The 19,504-nt window shown below is 38.2% G+C and overlaps 1 protein-coding gene across 1 annotated transcript in view; it reads left to right on the forward strand.

Moving 5' to 3' along the window:
- Positions 1 to 19,504, forward strand: part of igdcc3 (immunoglobulin superfamily, DCC subclass, member 3) — a 103,119-nt gene that overhangs the window by 60,551 nt on the left and 23,064 nt on the right. Inside the window, exons 3-7 of the mRNA XM_056247986.1 lie at positions 6,359 to 6,503; positions 6,624 to 6,754; positions 6,841 to 6,978; positions 10,701 to 10,859; positions 12,882 to 13,047. Coding sequence (XP_056103961.1) covers positions 6,359 to 6,503; positions 6,624 to 6,754; positions 6,841 to 6,978; positions 10,701 to 10,859; positions 12,882 to 13,047 — 739 coding nt within the window. The remainder of the gene's footprint in view (positions 1 to 6,358; positions 6,504 to 6,623; positions 6,755 to 6,840; positions 6,979 to 10,700; positions 10,860 to 12,881; positions 13,048 to 19,504) is intronic.

Consider the following 19,504-nt stretch of genomic DNA (forward strand, 5'->3'; position numbering starts at 1 on the left):
CTAAATAAATCTTACTGACCCCAAACTTTTGAATGGTAGGTGTATATTATAGCAATGGAGAAATATCATTTTAGATTCTCTAAAAAGGCTATTAGAACGAAATATTTTCCATTTGATGCTTTGTGAAAACAATTAAGGGATTTAAATTTCCATCTAAAGTTTTAAATAAATTACCCTATCTTTCAAAATTGACTCACCACCGAGGATCACAAGAATATAAACCGCAAAATGACTTCCTTGAAGTGACCAGTATGTAGGTATGTTCATCTAAATCACCATCAGCAGGGGGTCAGAGTTTTGATTTCCTGTCCGTTTCCACAGTGATTGTCATGGTGAAACCAACTGTATCCAAGCAGCGAGTTCCATCCAGTTAGACTGTTAATGTGTAGATGGAGGGAAAGATCTCTCACTCTCTTTCTCTTTCATATTCCTCTTAGCCCTTTCAATTAATCTCTCTGGTTTTCTCACGCACACACACTCGCGCCCCTTTTCTCAATTTTTCCCTGCTCTACCCCCATAATTAGATCTGGTTAATTTACACTGTGTGGCGCGCTGGGAAAGAGGCAAGCTGTAATAATGTGTGTGTGTGTGTGTGTGTGTGGAGTGGGTTATTATGGAGAGGGGTATAAAACGGCTCTGCTGACTTCAAACTGCTACTACATCTCAGCTTGGGTTTGTCTGTGTATATTGGGTTGAGTATTGAGATTCATACTGGCACATTTTGTGTGTGTGTGCACTCTTTACCTGTATATTTGCATGGGCTCTGCACCGGAGTGATTAATCTTATGCTATAATAAGCTCAAGTCTGTTTATGTTTGTGTTTTCATGAATAAATTTGTCTGTGTGTGGCAGGAGAGGTGGTCCTCTCCCAGTTCCAATTTTTATGTATGAGGGCAGAGGGCAGGGACTCTTAAGGGGGTTCTCTGTGTGGGTGCATGGGTGTGGTTTCTGTGAGCACATTGATTGTACTTGGCACTAACACTGGGATTTGTCGCTTTACTGGAATTCTGTCTTTTACACATTTTTGGTTTTACCTTGAACGGTTCATCAGTCCAAGTTAACCCAAAGAAAAAATTTGGTCTTCATAATCAAAATATGATAATTTGCTCTGCATCTGAAACAGTTTTCCTTTTTTGGTTGATATCAAGCCCTCAACCACCTGTCCCAGACCCCGTCCATCTAGCTGCAATGCTCCATTGCAAGTTGGTGACATCATGAAAACACTGATTGGCTAATAGCAGCACAAGAACACACACAGTTCCAAACTAGTTACCCTAGAGCTGTGATGTCAAAAGCAGTTGACTGGGGAAAAATGTGTGTGTGTTTTTTTAATTAATTGACTATAAAATATAGAGGTCTCTGCCAGTTGCAAAACAGTTAACAGGAAAATAAGACTACGGTACATCTAAAAGATATAGAATATATAGTATCTATAGAAGTATCTAGATATATCTAGTCATCTTCATTTATATAGCGCTTTTAACAATGGATTGTTTCAAAGCAGCTTTACAGAGAGATAAACATATAATTTATGTTAATTTATATTTATATAGTATCTTTATATAAAAGATAATGTACAATTCATTTTATAGACGTATTTAAAAAGAATAGATGTATTTAATTAAGCAAATTAAAAAATATATACATTTTTGGTTTGTTGCTTATAAAACATTTTATTCTGTCAGGCTACATGAAATATGTTTGGATAACTGGGTCATGCTAACCAGCCAAATTTTGACCTATTGGTCCATTAGTATTAAGAGAACACACACTTTTCACATTCAGTGAATTTTAAATACTTTAACCATGCATATTTTCTCCAGTTCACTTGAAAATACAGTATGTTGACTGCAGGTGCACGCAGTAATTTTACCCATTTCCTCATGTATAGTAATATACATAGAAATATGTTTAAATAGTACTTTGAATGATGTTTAATTATGCTCAATGAGACTCCAGTTATTTCGGTAGCCTAATAAAAACGTTTTAATGATTTAATTTATTGGTCAAATACACATTTAGATGTTCTGCTCTTGTCAATTATGTGAAAGTTGAAATTGGGAAGATGGCGTCTGAAAATGTATTCTGTCTTGATCACAGGGTGTATGTATGTTTTTTCGCAGGGTTGACTGCCGGCCTCAGTTTGACCACTGAATGTTTGGTGGAGCCTGCAGGTCACCAGTGGTGATGGTTATTCTGCTTATGGTCTCATGAGTATATAACTGCGATAGTAAGCTCTAGACAGGGCTTTTTTTTATTAGAAACCAAACCCTGGTGCTCAGAGCGGTTGTGTTTTAATGACAGACGCTCCATGGCTACAGCTGGACCCTCTGTGGAACTCAGTGCTCATCTTCAGTTATAAAGGACAGAGCATTGGAGGGGGTCCAGCTAATGCCGCCTCATATATTGCAGTTTCTTTGTCAGATGTACCGTATAAAGGTGTGTGACTGAGGAGAAGTCAGGCATCAAAGAATCTATATAGAGGAATGTTATTTACTAATATAAAGAAACAAGTATAAAAAAAGCTAAGATTGTAATACTTTGCTTGCTTTGTTGTAGCACCAGAACTCCTCGATAGTTGAGGCATTGAGGAATGTTTGTTTAAAATTTAATCGGCTTGCTGCTTGCTGTGCATCCGTGGAGAAGAGAGGTCGGAGCATGTCAGGAAATGGCACATTTCTCATTAGGGCACAGCCCAGAAGCAGTGATGCTGAAACACTACTGATACACAAAGAGATGAAAACAAGGGGGGAGAGAGAGAGCGAGAGAGAGAGAGAGTCTCTGGGAGAACAGAAGGACGGGGAGGGAGGAGGAGTTCACAGAGCGATGCAATATGCTCCAGTACCCCCACTGGTTCAGCCTCTATACTCTCATCCCTGACTGTTTGTGTTTACATGTGAAATTGAGCGATGTGCCAGTGCCAGAGTGAGGAAGGGTGCTGGGTCTGAAGCAACATAGGGGTGCTTGCTAATGAGAAGCTAAAAGCTCAAAGCAGAAGACCTGATAACACCGAACTGAGGAAACACTGCACAATAGAAACAACCCAATCTGATGTCTCAAATACAAAACCGAAATTAATACTTATAACTCACTTAAGGAATTTGTGCTTGTAGTTGGGGAATTTGTTCTGCAGTGTTCCTGTACTTGGTTGAGTATGGGGTTCGGTTGATTCCTAGGAGCAACATACTAATAATATATGCTGAGAAATCCAGCTAAAACCAACGTAAAGGTGCTTTATGCAAGTTTGGCCTTTATCGTGGTTGATGTTCAAATTAATCACAAAGTTGTTTTTACCTTTATGCTCCTCTGCATGGAAGAATCTGATAGTTTGAGTTACTGTGTTTGTGATCGAAAAATAACTCTTCCAAGTAGCTAAGTGGCATATTTCGTCATAGTAACCTTCTTTTCTCTTTTAACAGACATGATGTAAACACATCAAGATGAATTATGCAAACATGAAATTTGCTACAAAATACATTCTGACCACTTAAAATACAAGTCACAATTCTAGGCTTACAGTAATGAATCGGGGTTAGGCAAGAACATGGTTTCTTGTATGTTCACACTCAATTATTGATTTCTGTTAAAAAAAATTATCATGAAATGAAAACTTACCCATCTATTTTAAATGTATGTTATCTATCTGATTGTGAATGATTCATTCATGTACAGTATGTTTAATTTTTACAAATTAGCTTGGACTGACGTCATAGTTTTCTATTTAAAATAGCATTATTCGATCCTCCATACTTCTCTCTGGTGACATTCTGGAGTTCTCTCATAACTTAGTCTGCTTAAACCCCACCCCTTTCTTATAAATCAGCTACAAGCTCTCATTTAGATCTGCTTCCATACAATCAACAACCAATGGACCAATAGAACCAAGTCCACACCCTTCATAATTTTCTCTTTTGATAATCTATTTCACTCGGATGTACATCACAGTACAGAAGACATGATCTGTTGCTTCATCTGTTTCATCACAAGTTTAATCTGGTATGGTAGTTGCCTTTACATGGTTCAGGTGTTCCGAGCTGGTTTAGATGGTTGACCAGCTGGCTGGGACTGACTGAGCAGGTAATACACAAACTGGAAAGTTGTTAGGTTTGGTAGACCTCCTTGGGCCAGCAATAAACCATATTTCAAACACAAGTTTGACCAACTTAAATTGGCTTGATTTTCCAGCAGGGTTGTGGAAAAAAAGTAATTGCATAATGTTTTGTTTTTGTTTTGTTTTTGTTTTCAGTTAGATTGCTGTGTTATTTAATTGTAATTAAATAGAAGGATTTGCTTTTGTGAAGCACACAATTTCCTCTCTGAAAAAACATGGCATTGACCTAGACATGATGATGTTTTAAAAAAGAGAGATGTCATTGACAATAAATAATAAATGAAATCTTTTAGATATGTTTGTGGGAAAGTTGATTGAAGTCGCAGCTGAGAGATAAAGCAAGAAAGAGAAATAGTAGAGACAGATTTATTAGATTTATGGCTTCCTTTCCATGTCTCACATCTCCTGCAGAGGCAATCAATGAGAAATGTGTGAAAGCCTTGAAAAGATGCCTTTCTGAGAGCCCTTTTTCCCCTTCCTTCCCTGAGAATACACACACCCCCCCCCCCCCCCCCATCCCCCCCCCCCCCCCCTTTGCTTCTGCCTGCCTGCCTTTGACTTGCATGAAACAAAACGACCAGTTACAGAAGCACCACTGTGTGAGTTTAAGCCGCCAAACACCACCCGGAGATCCTTCTGAGCTCGATGATGCTAGATTAGCTGGAACAAGTATATCAGTGGAACACAAAAAGAACACAGAGGGGTAAGCGGGAGAGGACGCAGGAGGGGCCCGGCCCTCTTGTTATGCCAAGAGTGTTCCGAACGGTCCCGCTTGGTTCAAGTTAATTACGACCAACATTTAAATAAGAGCACTTGTCTTGAGGACGGTGGTTGGCTGCGGGAGAGACAGACCTCGCGCTAATTGTGTTTGTGTTTCCAGCTCCTCCCCTCATCTCCAGCCCTCTCTCAGTATGAGCTCCTGCGGGACACAATATGTGAGCTGCAGCCCAATGAGGGGCTTTGGATAATCGCCCCCTCACACGGATCTGTAAGCGTCCAAATCCTGGTCATCATACTGTAACTGGTTGCTTCGGTCTTTTCTTCTCCTGCAGATGGATGGGCTTTTATTGAGTGGTGTCTGACTGCTGAAATAACAATTCTCTTTACACCTTTATGCTCTCTCTAAAATACCCACAAACTTTCTCTGGTACTCAGTGGCCATGGACAGATGCCGATGCAGATGCCCCCTTTAGTTTGATTTCATGTCTTTGAGCTAATAAAGTAAGACGCCAAAGCTGTGTTTCTTACACACAAACACTAAAAGTGTTAATGATTGGTTTTGTTTTTACTTTAGGTTTTCTGTGCATGGGACTGTATTATGTGACCTTAAAGTGGATGCAGGAATTGAGTGGTCAGAGTGTGAAGGAGAATCTAAGTGACTTTTAGTTGTTTTATTTTTAGGCCTCAACATGTGTCAATATATATTACAAACATATATACAGACATACTGTATATACGGGAAACACTGGTAAAAAAAGGGCAAGATTAAAGGGGTTCAATCAAGGAATTTTACAGGAATGTAACAATCTTATTTGAAACATGGGATGCCGAGTATATACACCATTATTCAAAAGTTTGGTAAGATTGTTTTATGTTTTTTGAAAGAAGTTTCTTATGCTCAGCAATTCTGCATTTATTAATATCAAAAGTACAGAAAAAAATAGTAATATTGTGAAATATTATTACAATTTAAAATATTTTGATACATTTTAAACATCCTTGCTAAAGAAAGAACTTGCTGAAATTTTGCTGAACGCTAGTGTATTCTCCAAAACTATTACACAAAATCAATCCATTTAACTTGTTGAAATTGGTATGGGATATTTCTGTTGTATACTTAAACACACACTAAACAGGGATGTGCAAAGTATTTCATAGTGTTGTCGTTCTTACTGCAGCTTCAGTTCATCATTGTAGTTCTGAATTTGTGACGGTAGATCAGAGCACAGCAGATCACACTTAAGTTGTTGATTTTCTGGACCTGCACTTTGTGTATTCTATGACTCTATATTTTGGGAAGTTTAGGAAGAAAAAAGTTCCAGTATGATGTGGTGGGACATTTTACAGATTCAGAACCTGTCACTTTGTTTTTGTCCTACTTCATCACTTTGAGAAACTATGAATGCTTTCATATTGTTCTTGCACGGTCTCCATTGTTTAAATGGTGATATTTTGAATTGCATGTAGGTGAATGACCTTCTTTGTGTACAAGGCTTAAAACAATCTCTCTGTCTGTTTTGTCCTCAGCAATGGCAGATTTTCATGTGCAGCCAGGTTCTGTGCGTGCAGAGCTGGGAGGTGTTGGACGATTTCAGTGCCAAATCCATGGCCTGCCTGAGCCGGTCATCAGCTGGGAAAGAGACGGACGGCCCGTGGATACCTATGATGACAGGTAGCGCCGTAAATACACACAATTCCACACAAAGACATTTGAAGGGATGTGCCCAGTGTTGTTAGAACATATATATATCTCCCTCTCACTGTGGGCCTGTCTATGTCTGTCTTTGTGCAGATATACTCTGTTGCCCACGGGTGTGCTGCAGATAACAGGAGTAGGCCCTGAGGATGGTGGGGTATACTGCTGTGTTGCCCACAACAGTGCTGGAGTCAAACACAGTGCAGGAGCGCATCTCACAGTCTCAGGTCTGCTCAGAAATTCTTCTCTGCTTTCTTGAGTCTTTCCACATCATTTTCTTTCTGTAACTTGCTTTACCTTTCTCTTCCTGAAGGCTCCCAGTCATCTGTTTACAAAGAACCCATGATCCTAGTGGGCCCTGAAAACCTCACCCTCACAGTTCACCAGACTGCCATCCTGGAGTGTGTTGCCACGGGTTACCCGCGTCCAATCGTTTCGTGGAGTAGACTGGGTAAGACTCGTTTAAGTTGCCTTGAGTGGTTATCAGAGCAAAACCCACCTCCGCTCCAGTCGGAATGTTGCAAAGAGCTTTAATTTACTCTCCACTGCACACTGACTATAAAATACCCATTACCCAATCTACTGAAAAAGAGAAAAGGGAAAAATCTCCTCCACCAAGCTAATGTAACATGATGGAGGATGAAGATCAGAGAAAATGTGTTGATCTATGAAAAGATGTCTTTTAAAAGGGGGTCATATCTTAAATTATTTATCATCTTATTTTTCTCCTTAAAGTTCACTTAGTTAAGGTGTCTTGCACCAAAAATGTCTTAATTTAGTTGGAATTAAAGGAGTAATTCACTAAAAATTAATATCGGCATAATTTACTCCCCCTCATGCCGTTTCAAACCTGTATGACTTTTTCTTCTGTGAAACATCAAAGATGATCTTTCGAAAATAGATATTTTAGTTTTTTCGTCCATTGATGATGTTTTGGACCCCATAGACTTTCATGGTGTAGTTAAAAATGTTCAGAATTCATTCTTTTAATTTATACAGGTGTGGAACAATATGAGGGGGAGTGAATGATGACAGAATTTTCATTTTTGAAATGTTACTTGAGCACAAAATCATCATATTAGAATGATTTCTGAAGGATCATGTGACACTGAAGACTGCTGTAATGGCTGCTGAAAATTCAGCTTTGCCATCACAGGAAAAAATTGCATTTTAAAATATATTAAACATCTAACCCTTTTAGTTCAAAAGATCCAGAACATTCGGTTTTTGATGATATTGCCCTATTAGAATAAACTGTAGTGTAAATGGCTTTAATACAGCAGCCAATCTACTGGAGCCAAATGGTTTGCAATGGTGAAAGAAATACTCTTCCACCCTTCTCGCTAAGAGATGGATATTACAGATCGAACATTCTGATACTGTACAGTGAGATTGGTTTCTGTGTGAAAAATAGCTCATTTATTTTTAAGCGTGCTCAGAGTTCTGAAGCCACACACTTGAAATGGTTTCAGACATTTTTGGTCATTGAACGCTCTTTGCCACATCTGTCTGTCTTATCTTACTTGGGATTAATGAAGAAATGTCTCATCTATACTTCTAAAGTGGTGTTGTAGGGTGATTAATGTCATTTTATGTTGGAATGTGGCATATGTCATATTTATGCGAGTGTGTGTTGTGCGTGTCCCTCTTGCATACATTTAAATCTACAGATTTGTCATCTGGATCTCATTTTTGAGCCCTGTGCAATTTGCTCTTTGCATTTAAATAAGCATTTTAAACTATATCTATACATTTTGAGGTGAATGTAACCTACTTAGAATTATTATCCGACTCACACCAACTGCTCTCTCTCTCTCAAGCAAGATTTCACAGCGACTCCCACACTTGTATTATAATCCGTTTCTAAACTCTTTCTCGCTCTCCCAGCTATTATCTAATGTGATTCTCCCATTAAGAATGTAAATGATGGTGTCTTCCTGTAACGGCTGTTAATCAGATTGTGGATATTACCTTCTGCAATGTTGCTGGAATTAACTGCTAACAATGGGATTTTGCTGGATTAGATTACAGCGAGAGCAAATCAAGGCTAAGCTCAGTAATGAATGTGATATGTCTCCTACTGTTAGTGATTAATGCCATTCTGCATTTATGTCATCTTATTTAGGAGCCAGTGAGTTTAGTTCACGCTAATACACACAACCAAGCATGCATGCTTGCTGATTCATACCTACCAGAAAGCGCTCACATTTGTTATGGGGAGAAAGGTCTGGCCAGTAAAATGTAATACAAAAATATTGTCTAGGGGAAATAGATTCTGGGCATCTGCACCTGTAACCCGTTTTGCTACTATAATATAATATAATTATAGTCGTGATAAGATGAAATATATCTTTTTAACATGATTATATGGCCGCACAGAGTAAGTGCTTTTTGTTTATGTGTGGTTTCAGTTGTTCCTATATTTTTTCGTAAATTTTTAATAAATTTTAGTACGAAAGATTTTGGTGAATTTGTTCATGAAAACGTTCATACGCAGATTATTTCATGCACAAATTTTGTGCGTATGCATGCTTAGTGAATGAGACCCAATGATATTATTCACACAAAGCAACAACAATACAATAATGCGCTCTGATTGCAGATTTGCTGTTAGGTTCAACTGCTGCTGCCTCTTCTTTTCATAATTCTACATATAGGAATGAAGTACAGAACATTTTCATAGTCCATGTAGACTGATTTATATACCTGCAAGAAGTACCACTTTTGACAAAGTGAAAAAATACCAGCTACTAAATATAAGGATGTACCTATTTTTCTACAGAATACAGTAGGTATTTCTGTAGGTATTTTTGTTGAAAAAAAAGATGATTTTATTATTATTATATTTTTTCACAGCACTGGTTTCTAGCTGGTTCAAGCTGGTTATTTACGGCCATCAAGTTGTTGACTAGGTGGAGGACCTGGTTTTTACCTGGAAGACTGCATTGGACTTGCAAAACCTACCATGTCCCAAAATCCAACTTGACCACCTTAAACTCATTTGACCGGTTTAATTTTTTTTTGCAACAGTAACCAAGCCTTTTAACGATAAAATTATGTGCGTAGTGACGTAATCCCTAAAAAGAAAACAAAAATCTGTTCTGCAGAAAAAAAGAAGGGAATGACGTAAGTATGTATGATCTTTAATGACAAAAAAATTTCATTTTTATATGAACTGTCCCTTTAAGTATGGGGACATCCTGACTTGGGTCAACCCCAACTACTTCCTTGTATGTCTGTCTCTGTGATATTTCGGTAAGCATGCTAATCAACCCACAAAATAATAAAAGCCTGTTACTCTAAAGACAGATGAGTGTTACCATTAACTGTGTGGAACTGGATTGAGAAGCTCCAATCAGTTGCTGAATGATAAGTGGAAATGTGTGTGCACCTCACAACTGATGTCAGTCAGTTAAATCTGGTGTTATGAACTGCACCCTGCCGCATTATCTAACACTGTCATTTTGACAGGCACATTAACAAAACAGAATTAGTGACCTAAGAGGCTAGTGAAATGAATGGAAGATGTACAGTATTTAGAGGGACTGTTAATTTTTATTAACACTTTTCCTCACTGAGTGTCCAATTATAGCTCTAGTGAGTGAGATGGTCCAGACTGCTACAGTTTACAGTAGCTCATGAGATTCATTGCTCATATAGAAAGTGTGTGAGTTCTACACATGTACTGTATAGGAGATGTCCTGTCGATGGTAACATGGGACATCCTGCATCACTGGCATTCATAGGTTATCTCATGTGCCCCTTAATGGAACCTTGTTTTTTCGGTGTACACTTTTTATAGCCTACAAGAGTTGTATGGGTTTTTTTTCTCTCTCTCTCTTTTTCTCAGATTTTTCCTGTCTATTAAGATATTCTTTGCCCCAGGGCAGAACGAGGGATAGGGCTTTGTACTCCATAATTAGTCGCATTTAACCAGTGCAGTTAAATCTGGAGGCTCATCACATGCTTCTGTTATTTTATTTATCTGTTAAAATTTTATTTTTAGTTCCTATGGGGCAGGAAATGATTTTATGGCTGGGATAATCGTGATTCTATATTCTCTCCAATGCCGCTTTTTATTCCCTCTACTGATCTCTTTAATTCTCTTTGAAATGATCTTTATGACCTCTTTCCCTTGTCTTTGTCAACTCTGTGCCTTCATCTCTCTTTCAGATGGTCGCCCAATAGGAGTTGAGGGTATCCAAGTACTGGGAACAGGAAACCTGATGATCTCTGATGTCAGAGTTCAACATTCTGGCATTTACGTCTGTGCGGCCAACAAACCAGGAACCCGTGTGCGCAGAACTGCTCAGGGACACCTTGTTGTGCAAGGTGAGGCTTTTCTAAACAAAAACATTCACAAAACTATACGTGACCCATGCTGAAAATAAACATGTGCACAGGCTAATTACGAGCTAAAGGCAAAACAAGTGAAAAAATTAAAATTTTCGTTGAATTTGAGGTTTTCACAAAAATGATTTCATTAGGCCCTCATCTAGTGACCCCAATGCTCCAAATAGCAATTAAACATCTAAAAGTATCTTTATTTGTCTGAGAGGTGTCTGTCTTCTTGTCCATGAAAATGGCTGTTTTTCTCTGCTTGCTTCTCGATGACTGGCAGTTCCCCTCAGCACAAGTTTTGGCAGCATTCCAACTTTGTAAATATTCATAGCGAATTCTCGATGTCAAGAGTCTGAACCGATGAAATGTGATTTTCAGTCTCATTAATGTTAGTCAAACAGTTGTGGTATCATGGGGAAAAAAAGTGAATGAATATATGTTTTTCCTATAGATATGAGTTTTGACTTGGTGTGTGCCAAATTTGGTGGTACTACCAGGGATTTTAAGGTATGGTTACTAGGTGATTTTGTTTTGGAAACCTTCAGATATTTTACAAAATTGAGTTTAGGACAGTTTAGGAGTGTGTCTTTGATTCAAAGCTTCCCAAATATATCAACACATTAGCAGTATGTGGAGAAAAAGTAGCTTGTGAAGCTAGCTATACACTACACTACCAACTGAATTATTGTGTGTATTGTATTATTCAGTACACTACAGAAAAATGATTTAGTAGCATCACCACTTTTAGTAGAACTTTTATTAACTGTCTTAGAAGTTAGTGTCTGAATCTCAGCGGGTGTAAAGTACCCATGATTGCGGGAGCAGCGTTGCATGGGGTTGCTGAGAATTGATATGATCTTAGTGGCCAGATGGTGAAGCAGCCTTTGCTTACTGTAATACACTTCATTTACATAAAATCCCAAGAGAGAAATAAGTGAGAGAAACAGAGAGATAAGAAAAGAAGGAAGAGGTGTCTCTGATGATATATCACAGTGATACATCAATACTCAGTCCTCAACCCATCCCCCACTCTCTCTCTCTCTCTCTATTGTGCACTCAGGGATAAGAAAAGAAAAAAGAGAGCACTAATTTGCGGGGCTGTGAGATGCACTGGATGGACCTCTGAAAGCAGTTAGCAACCTCTCTTATCATTTATTTATTGAGAGAAGCTGGTAACACTGAAAATACAGGAGAGAGACTGAGAGCAGGATCAACACTTGCGATTAAAGGACTTTAATAATTAAAGCCATTGCACCCTGAACGAGTATGAATGGTGTTATGGTAATTAAAACAGATACAAATGAGCGAATGGTGGCTAATCAGTCAGCAATTTCAAATTTTCCCAGATTAAATGTGTCCTAATTAAGCAGTAAAAGACTTTTGGATTAGCTGCAGTCTGTGTCAGTGGCAGTATTAGCATGCGGTGAGCGAGTGAGGAGGAGGGGGGTATCTGGTGAGGTTGGGGGCAGCAGAAGCCTCTGGGGTGCTAAAAGATGTTTGTGGTCCAAATATCCTGGTCCAGCCCCACATCTGTTCTGCAGCACTTAATCTATTTTAATTTTCACACTGTGTCATTTATGGATTGTAAATTTCCTCTTCTGGCCCTGTGAAATCTGTTTTTGCCCTTCTCTAATCGAGTTAATCTGATGCTTTCTCTAAGTTCATTCCTGTTACCACCCACTGCTGTCACAATATATTCATTATAAATGTGATGAAGCCAAAGCCACGTAAACACTCTCCCTCCCCTCTCTCTCGGCATTGTGTGCACTGTGGTTTTCATCTTCAAATATTTATATTACCGTTGATAGCATATACGTGTGACATATGTAAATGGAACCGGGTAAAATTGGGAACATTAGTGCAAAGGAGCAAACTGGGCTAATTTTTAAATCACTTAGTGAAAATTTCCAACAGAAACTGAGGTTCCAGACATGTCAAGCCTTTTTTAATTAATAAACTCATGTTTTTTATTGGCAATAACTGACTTCTCATTGTATCTCATTCTTCCTACAGCCCCAGCAGAGTTTGTGCAGCCTCCTCAGTCCATTGCTCGCCCGGTGGGCACCACTGCCATCTTCACTTGTCTGGCCCGGGGTGAGCCAGTCCCCCAGCTCACCTGGCTGAAAAATGGACAGATCTTAGAGCCCGATGGCCATATCAAACTCAGGAACAACAACAGGTGAGCTGAAAACGTCCAGTAATAATAAATGCACAAAAAATAATATTACTATGTCCAGAAATCAATTTCAGTATTACATTGAGTTTAATTTATTGACATAGAACCAATGTTTAATGTGATAGTTTCATCCTTATATCTACTTTAGGCTTATATCTACAAGAGTATTTACATTAATGAATAAATGCATAGATCTGCATTAATTTGTGTGTCCTAATGGACTGGTGGTAGAATTTTTGTTAAGCGGGCCAGAGGTTCTGGGTTCTAATCCGCCCGTTTATTTTTTGTTTTCTCATTAAAACCAAAGATTTTCATCAGTGATTGTATATCAAGAGCAGGGATGTGCATTTTGTTTTGTGATTTCAACAGGACAAATAGTGAGTTAGCAATAGATCGTCTGTGTGGAGAGACTGCACAAGCGCCAGGAGAACAGTGTTGCCTTCGTCCATTGATAACAGCAGCAACAATCACTCAGCATGATTTCAAAAACAACACATTCCTGTGCCAGATCACCTCTTATTTAACACGAGCAAATTAATTGCTAATCAGCTGGAGATGTTTCTTTTGTTTCGGGTACATCCTTGCAGCGAGATGTTTCAAATAGTGGTGGGGACATGTCCCACCCTTCCCACCTGCAAATTTGAACTATGAGACCAGTGTTATTTGAATGTTATTTATATACTATCATGTTATTTATTAATATTAAATGTTTTATATTTTTAGGTTATTTCATTTTAAAGTAATTTTGTTATGTGCTTTTGTCTTGTTTATTTTATTTAGCTTTATTTTTATTTCAGTTTTAGTAATGTTAGTAGGCCTACTTGAACTTAAACCTTGTCATTTATTACATTTGGAGTCACCTTACAGAAGGCATTAGTGAAGGCGCCCACTGTTTGTGTCATTGAAGGACATTCTCATGTTGCCGGTTGTCCTCTCCTAGATAGTGTTATGACAACCATGTTAGGACGGCACTAGTCGAGGTCATAATATGATACATTGTCCTGCATTCTTCTGATCTAGAACGGGCCGTGTCTGCTATGAAAGACACTAGGCTTTCTGTTTATCTCCTGTGCTATTCTTTCTTTTTTTTTTCCTCTGCTGTTTTGTTTACGATCAAGTCTTTGGAAATGGAAATGAAACGTGATTCCTTGTCTATCGCAATAAAAGTTTTATTGGCGGGGATTTTTGTTGTGGTTAAAGAGCATGTTTATGGTGTGAGAGAAAATCAATTTCATTGCGGTTAAAATTTATAACAGCAAAGATGGAGAGAGACATTTCATTGCTAAAAGAAATAAATTTGGAAAGACAAGAAGGCTGAGACAGACATCAAGCAGATAGACGTAGAGAGAGCGCAGGAATGGATCAGTTGGAATCTCTGAGTCTCACACCATTAGCTAATTGACTCATAAAGTGGAGTAGTGGGCAGATAGTTGCTATGTGGTTGCTAATGTCTTCCGAGTATTGGTATGGAGTTACTAGGGTGTTCTGGTGGTTGCTGTGGTGTAACGCCGGTTTCACACTAGCCTACACGCGTTAGCAGAGCAGAGGCAGCGCAAGCAGTGCGCAAGTGAGCGGGAGCAGCACACGCCCGAGCGTTTGTCGCCCGCAGCTGAACCGCGGCTTGTGTACAGGCTTTTGAGGTTGTGGTGAAGTACTTTGACAGATTTTTATATATATTTTTTTTAATTATATTTATTATTATATATTATCTGCATATTTATATTGGCACTCATCTCCATGAAAAGCGTTCTGCAAAAGAGAAAAACTTTACGAAATAATTTAGATTGTTGAAATATCTGATACACATCTAATTTACAAACATTACCCAATCATAAACATCTTAAAGATAATTCATAAAAGTCTGTAAACAGCAAAGTTCTTAATAGAGACGTATTGTAAATGAGCAAATTCTCGGGGAAAAAAAGTAAAAAATTCAACAAAATAATGCACATCATAGATGTCTATACTAGGGGTGGAACGGTACATGTATTCGTATCGAACCGAAACGGTACGGGCGTCACGGTTCGGTGCACAAATTTACACGGAGAATACACGGTATAAAAATAAATAAAACTCGCGTGAAAATTAATTAATGTAATGCGGAACTACTGTATACGCGGGTTCTTTAGGGACACATAATCTGTACCATCGGCTTAGCTCTGAACGCGCGTTCACTTCAAACGTTGGCTTTATACTCGCGTCCTATTCGCTTTGGACTAGCGTCGAACTAGACGCGATAGACACGAATTTAACGCTCTATTCGCGTTTGGTGTGACCGCATAATGAACAGGCTGCGATGTCAAGATTGCAATGCTGGAGTGTGTGTGTTTGTGTGTGTGTGTGTGTGTGTGAGAGAGAGAGGCGCGGCCGCGATCGAACAGTGGAAACATAAAAAACATACTCCGTCATTTTGTTCATACAAATCATTAAACCTGCAAAGTGTTTACTTAAATTTGTGTACACTCGCAATAAAACACAACATTGTGCTTTTGTCACACTGTAAACTCATGTCAAACTGTAACCTACAACTGTCACCCAACCAAAATCTCTCTCTCTCTCTCTCTCTCTCTCTCTCTCTCTCTCTCTCTCTCTCTCTCTCTCTCTCTCTCTCTCTCTCTCTCTCTCTAACACACACACACACACACACACACACACACTGTTTTAAAAGCAAAACATATTTATCCAACTCCATTTCAAAACAGTCTGTGGGTCCCATCTTTTGGACATTCATCATATTGCATTGGTTTTCATTTCTCGTCCTCGGAGCACTAATCTTACACATTCTACATTGATTAAAAAAGAAAATCGAATATATTTTTAATGGTAGTATTATTTTATACAGAAATCAATTATTTATAATTCAGATGAGAATAATGTTACATTGTTAATTAATAATGTTAATTAAAATTAAGGAAAACAAATATATTGATCTGAAATATAGCAAATTAATTTTAAATTAATTCAGGTACAATTACCAAACATATCGCAAGGTCTTTTTGTCTTTTTATTAATTTAATTTATAAACTAATTATATAAAACTATTGTCAGTGCACTACAAATAAACTGGTTCTATGCCTTTATTAATAAAACTTATTTAAAAAATACAATGCCTTCTGCATTTTTGTTTTGCTTTTCCCTCCATTGTACCGAAATCGTACCGAACCGTGATGTCTGAACCGAGGTATGAACCGAACCGTGACTTCTGTGTACCGTTCCACCCCTAGTCTATACTGTATGTGTGCTATATGAATCTGTCTATTCTATTTACCTGATATTGAGTTGAGTTGTTCGCTCGTGGGCCAGGGAAAGGTTGTCAAAAACACTTGCCATCAGCACCAAGAGCCTTGCAACTTCATCCCATGCTTTTTCCTTTGCCTGCAAGTCTTTATAAAGCACATTATGATGTGGATCATAAATAACTTTATCTCAATCACAACCTCCACAATGAGACGAGTGTCGTCCATTGTCGTCTTTTCAGGTGCACTCTGAAGACCACCGCCTGTGACTCCACGTGCTTTTGTTTATGATTGTCAGCAGGACATGTTCTTATGCCAATATATATATATATACACACATAATTAAATTAATCTGTTGGCTAACTTAAACTAAACTGGCAGTAGGCCTATAAATTGTTTAAACTTGTTTTTGTAGTTTGTGCAAAAAGTTTGTTTTTGGACATTTGTTTTCTTTTTAAATTGCTGAAGGTCATTTGATTGACTGTTTAAAACACAATAGATATCATCAATGCGCTTTTTGGGTAAACCTGCTGTGTATTTTGGCCATGATCAATGGATTGTCACTTTAATTCAGCTTGAGCGGCGCAGCAAAAATAGACTATAGGTGCCGAAACGATCGCGGCACTGCTAGCTGCTTCTGCTCTGCCCCTGCTACGCGCTGCCGAGCCGCCTCTGCGTGCGGTGTGAATGCTCGGTAAACATGGGTGCCGAAAAAAATATGCGCTGCTTACGCTCTGCTAACGCGTGCATTGTGAAACTGGCGTAATAGGTGTTTTTGCTTAGTGGCCAAAAAAGCCTAGCTGCAGCTACTTTTTGTGTGCAATACATTTATGCATTTGGCAGATACTTTAATCCAAGCAACTTGCACTACATGAAAAGTTCTTGCATTCCCTGGGAATCAAACCCATGAGCTTGGCATTGCTGGCACCGTGATCTGGTGTTTGAGCTACAGGAACAATAAATCTGTGCATAAATCTTGTACCCATTTCAACAATTGTATGACAAAAAAATTATTAGTATGGTTGCTTAGAAAATAATAGCACACCTGTCTTTAGAGAACAATGTTTTGAAAGTGCAGCAATATTTCCAGTCTTTGGTCAGCCTTATGAATGGATTGTTTATAGTTGTCCCTGTGCATTAAACTGGGATAAGAGTGAGTATTGAAAACAATTTCACAGTTCACCTTTATGGTGTTATATTGTCAGCTATATTGTTTATCAGCACCAGTCATGGTGTTATTGCCATATGACATAAACGTACACACTCGACATGTGCAAACCCATTAGCTTGTCTTTTTGTCCTCACCTCTCTTTTGTACATGCTCACGCTCTCTCATGAGTCTCCACTGAGATACACACTGACTTTTACATGAATTTGGTATATTTAGAAGCAGGAGTTCAGATTGTTTTTATTTATATAGCATTGCTTTTTTATATATGTGTACATTTATGAATTTATCTTCTGTTGGTCACACACATAGTGTACATTATAATGTTGTCATACCTAAATTCACTTATAATATTAAAAATGATTGATGTTAGTTTTCAGTGTTTTATTCTTTGGTTATTTAGACAAAATGGTAAAAAAAAATTATAATAATTGAATATCAGCCAGTTTTCAGTTATCGGCTGTAACAAGAAAATAATTACTGACTATAATTACCAATGTAATTAAAAATACATTTTTAAAAATAATTATGATTGTTATTAAGAATGTTAGGAATGCATAATATACATTTTATCAGCACCATATTAGTTATTTTATAGTTTTTCATTTATCAGTTATTTATAGGTATCAGCTAATTTTGATTTTTTTTTTTTTTTTGCATATTAGCCTACCTTTATATATATATATATATATATATATTAAAGGTACAATATGCAGGATTTTTGCAGTAAAATATCCAAAACCACTCGTGAAAAGTCCTCTCCCCCCGCTCCCTCTCCTCCTCCCTCTCATTTCAACGGGAGCGGACTTTTCACGAGAGATGATATTACTGCGCCGAGTCGAAGTGCTCCCAAGCACTTGCTATGGTATTCTGCCATACAATATAGTTATCCATTTTACACGCTTAGAAAAGCGCAACGTTTTATTTTGTGTCACCGTCCTAGGTCGAGTTACACTACTCGTGTAACTGTATTTAAATAGGGAAAACGTGGAGGTGTTTGGTCGCTTCTCTTCTGAGCACGTATTGAATGAACAGGGCTGAGATAAGATCTTAATAAAGTTTCGCCGCAAGACAGAGCGATTTAGTGCACGCACTGAGACGAGAGAGGTATGTATCAACTCGTCTTAGTTAAGGGAATAACATAGTTTAATATGAAAAACCAGTAGAGTATCCCTTTAACTGGGACGCGCGCTTCAATCGGTTGCGGAGACTCTTTTCTCTATTCGTTCCGGTGAAATCACAAAACAAACTGCACACAAACGTGTCCCTGCTTGATATACAACCACTGAAAAATATAATCGGTTTTGATGAGAAAAAAAAAACCATACGAGTGCGGATTAGAACCCAGAACCTCTAAAACACTTGGCAAAAGTTCTGCCACTCAACCATTAAAGTACATTCATAAGTTAGTCGGATCTATGTTTTTGTTCATGTGAAAATTCTCTACAACATATTAGATCTCATTAAACACGACAGATGAAACCCAATGTACTATCTAAATCGATTGCTGGACATCGTAATGTTTGTACATAGCCTACGTCTGATTTATGATTTAACATTGTATTAGCCACACACACACACACACACCTGTCCCACTCACTATGCCACTATATCACAGGGAAACGCTGCGTGAATATTTGCGCGTTAAGTTCATATTCTGAGTCCATCTGCTTGCCTGTAGTAGTAATATAATAGCCTGCAGCCTTCTCAATAAGGTGCGATTTTGGTCTTTTTTTATATAACTGTATTAGTCCATTAAGCTACGTTAAGCACTTTATATTCCAGCAATCCTGAAGTATTGAGTGAACCCTTGTACTGAAGCAGGTTGCCGCGATATAAAGTTAACAAATACACTTACATTTCTATAAATGTGTTTTTATGAATGTATGGCTTGCTCTAACTGTTGCTCGGTCTTCGTCAACAACACGCGCTTGCACCCCCTGCTGGTGAGCTCGACTAACAGCAGATGGGGATTATGCTCGGTAATCTACTGCTTTTCCGGCAGTGTTGAATTTACTGTTGAATTTGAACCACTGAATTTGTGGAAGCGAATTTG

The sequence above is a fragment of the Rhinichthys klamathensis genome, unplaced genomic scaffold (assembly GCF_029890125.1).
Source record: "Rhinichthys klamathensis goyatoka isolate OS25496 unplaced genomic scaffold, OSU_Roscu_1.1 h1tg000051l_1, whole genome shotgun sequence".
Taxonomy (NCBI): domain Eukaryota; kingdom Metazoa; phylum Chordata; class Actinopteri; order Cypriniformes; family Leuciscidae; genus Rhinichthys; species Rhinichthys klamathensis.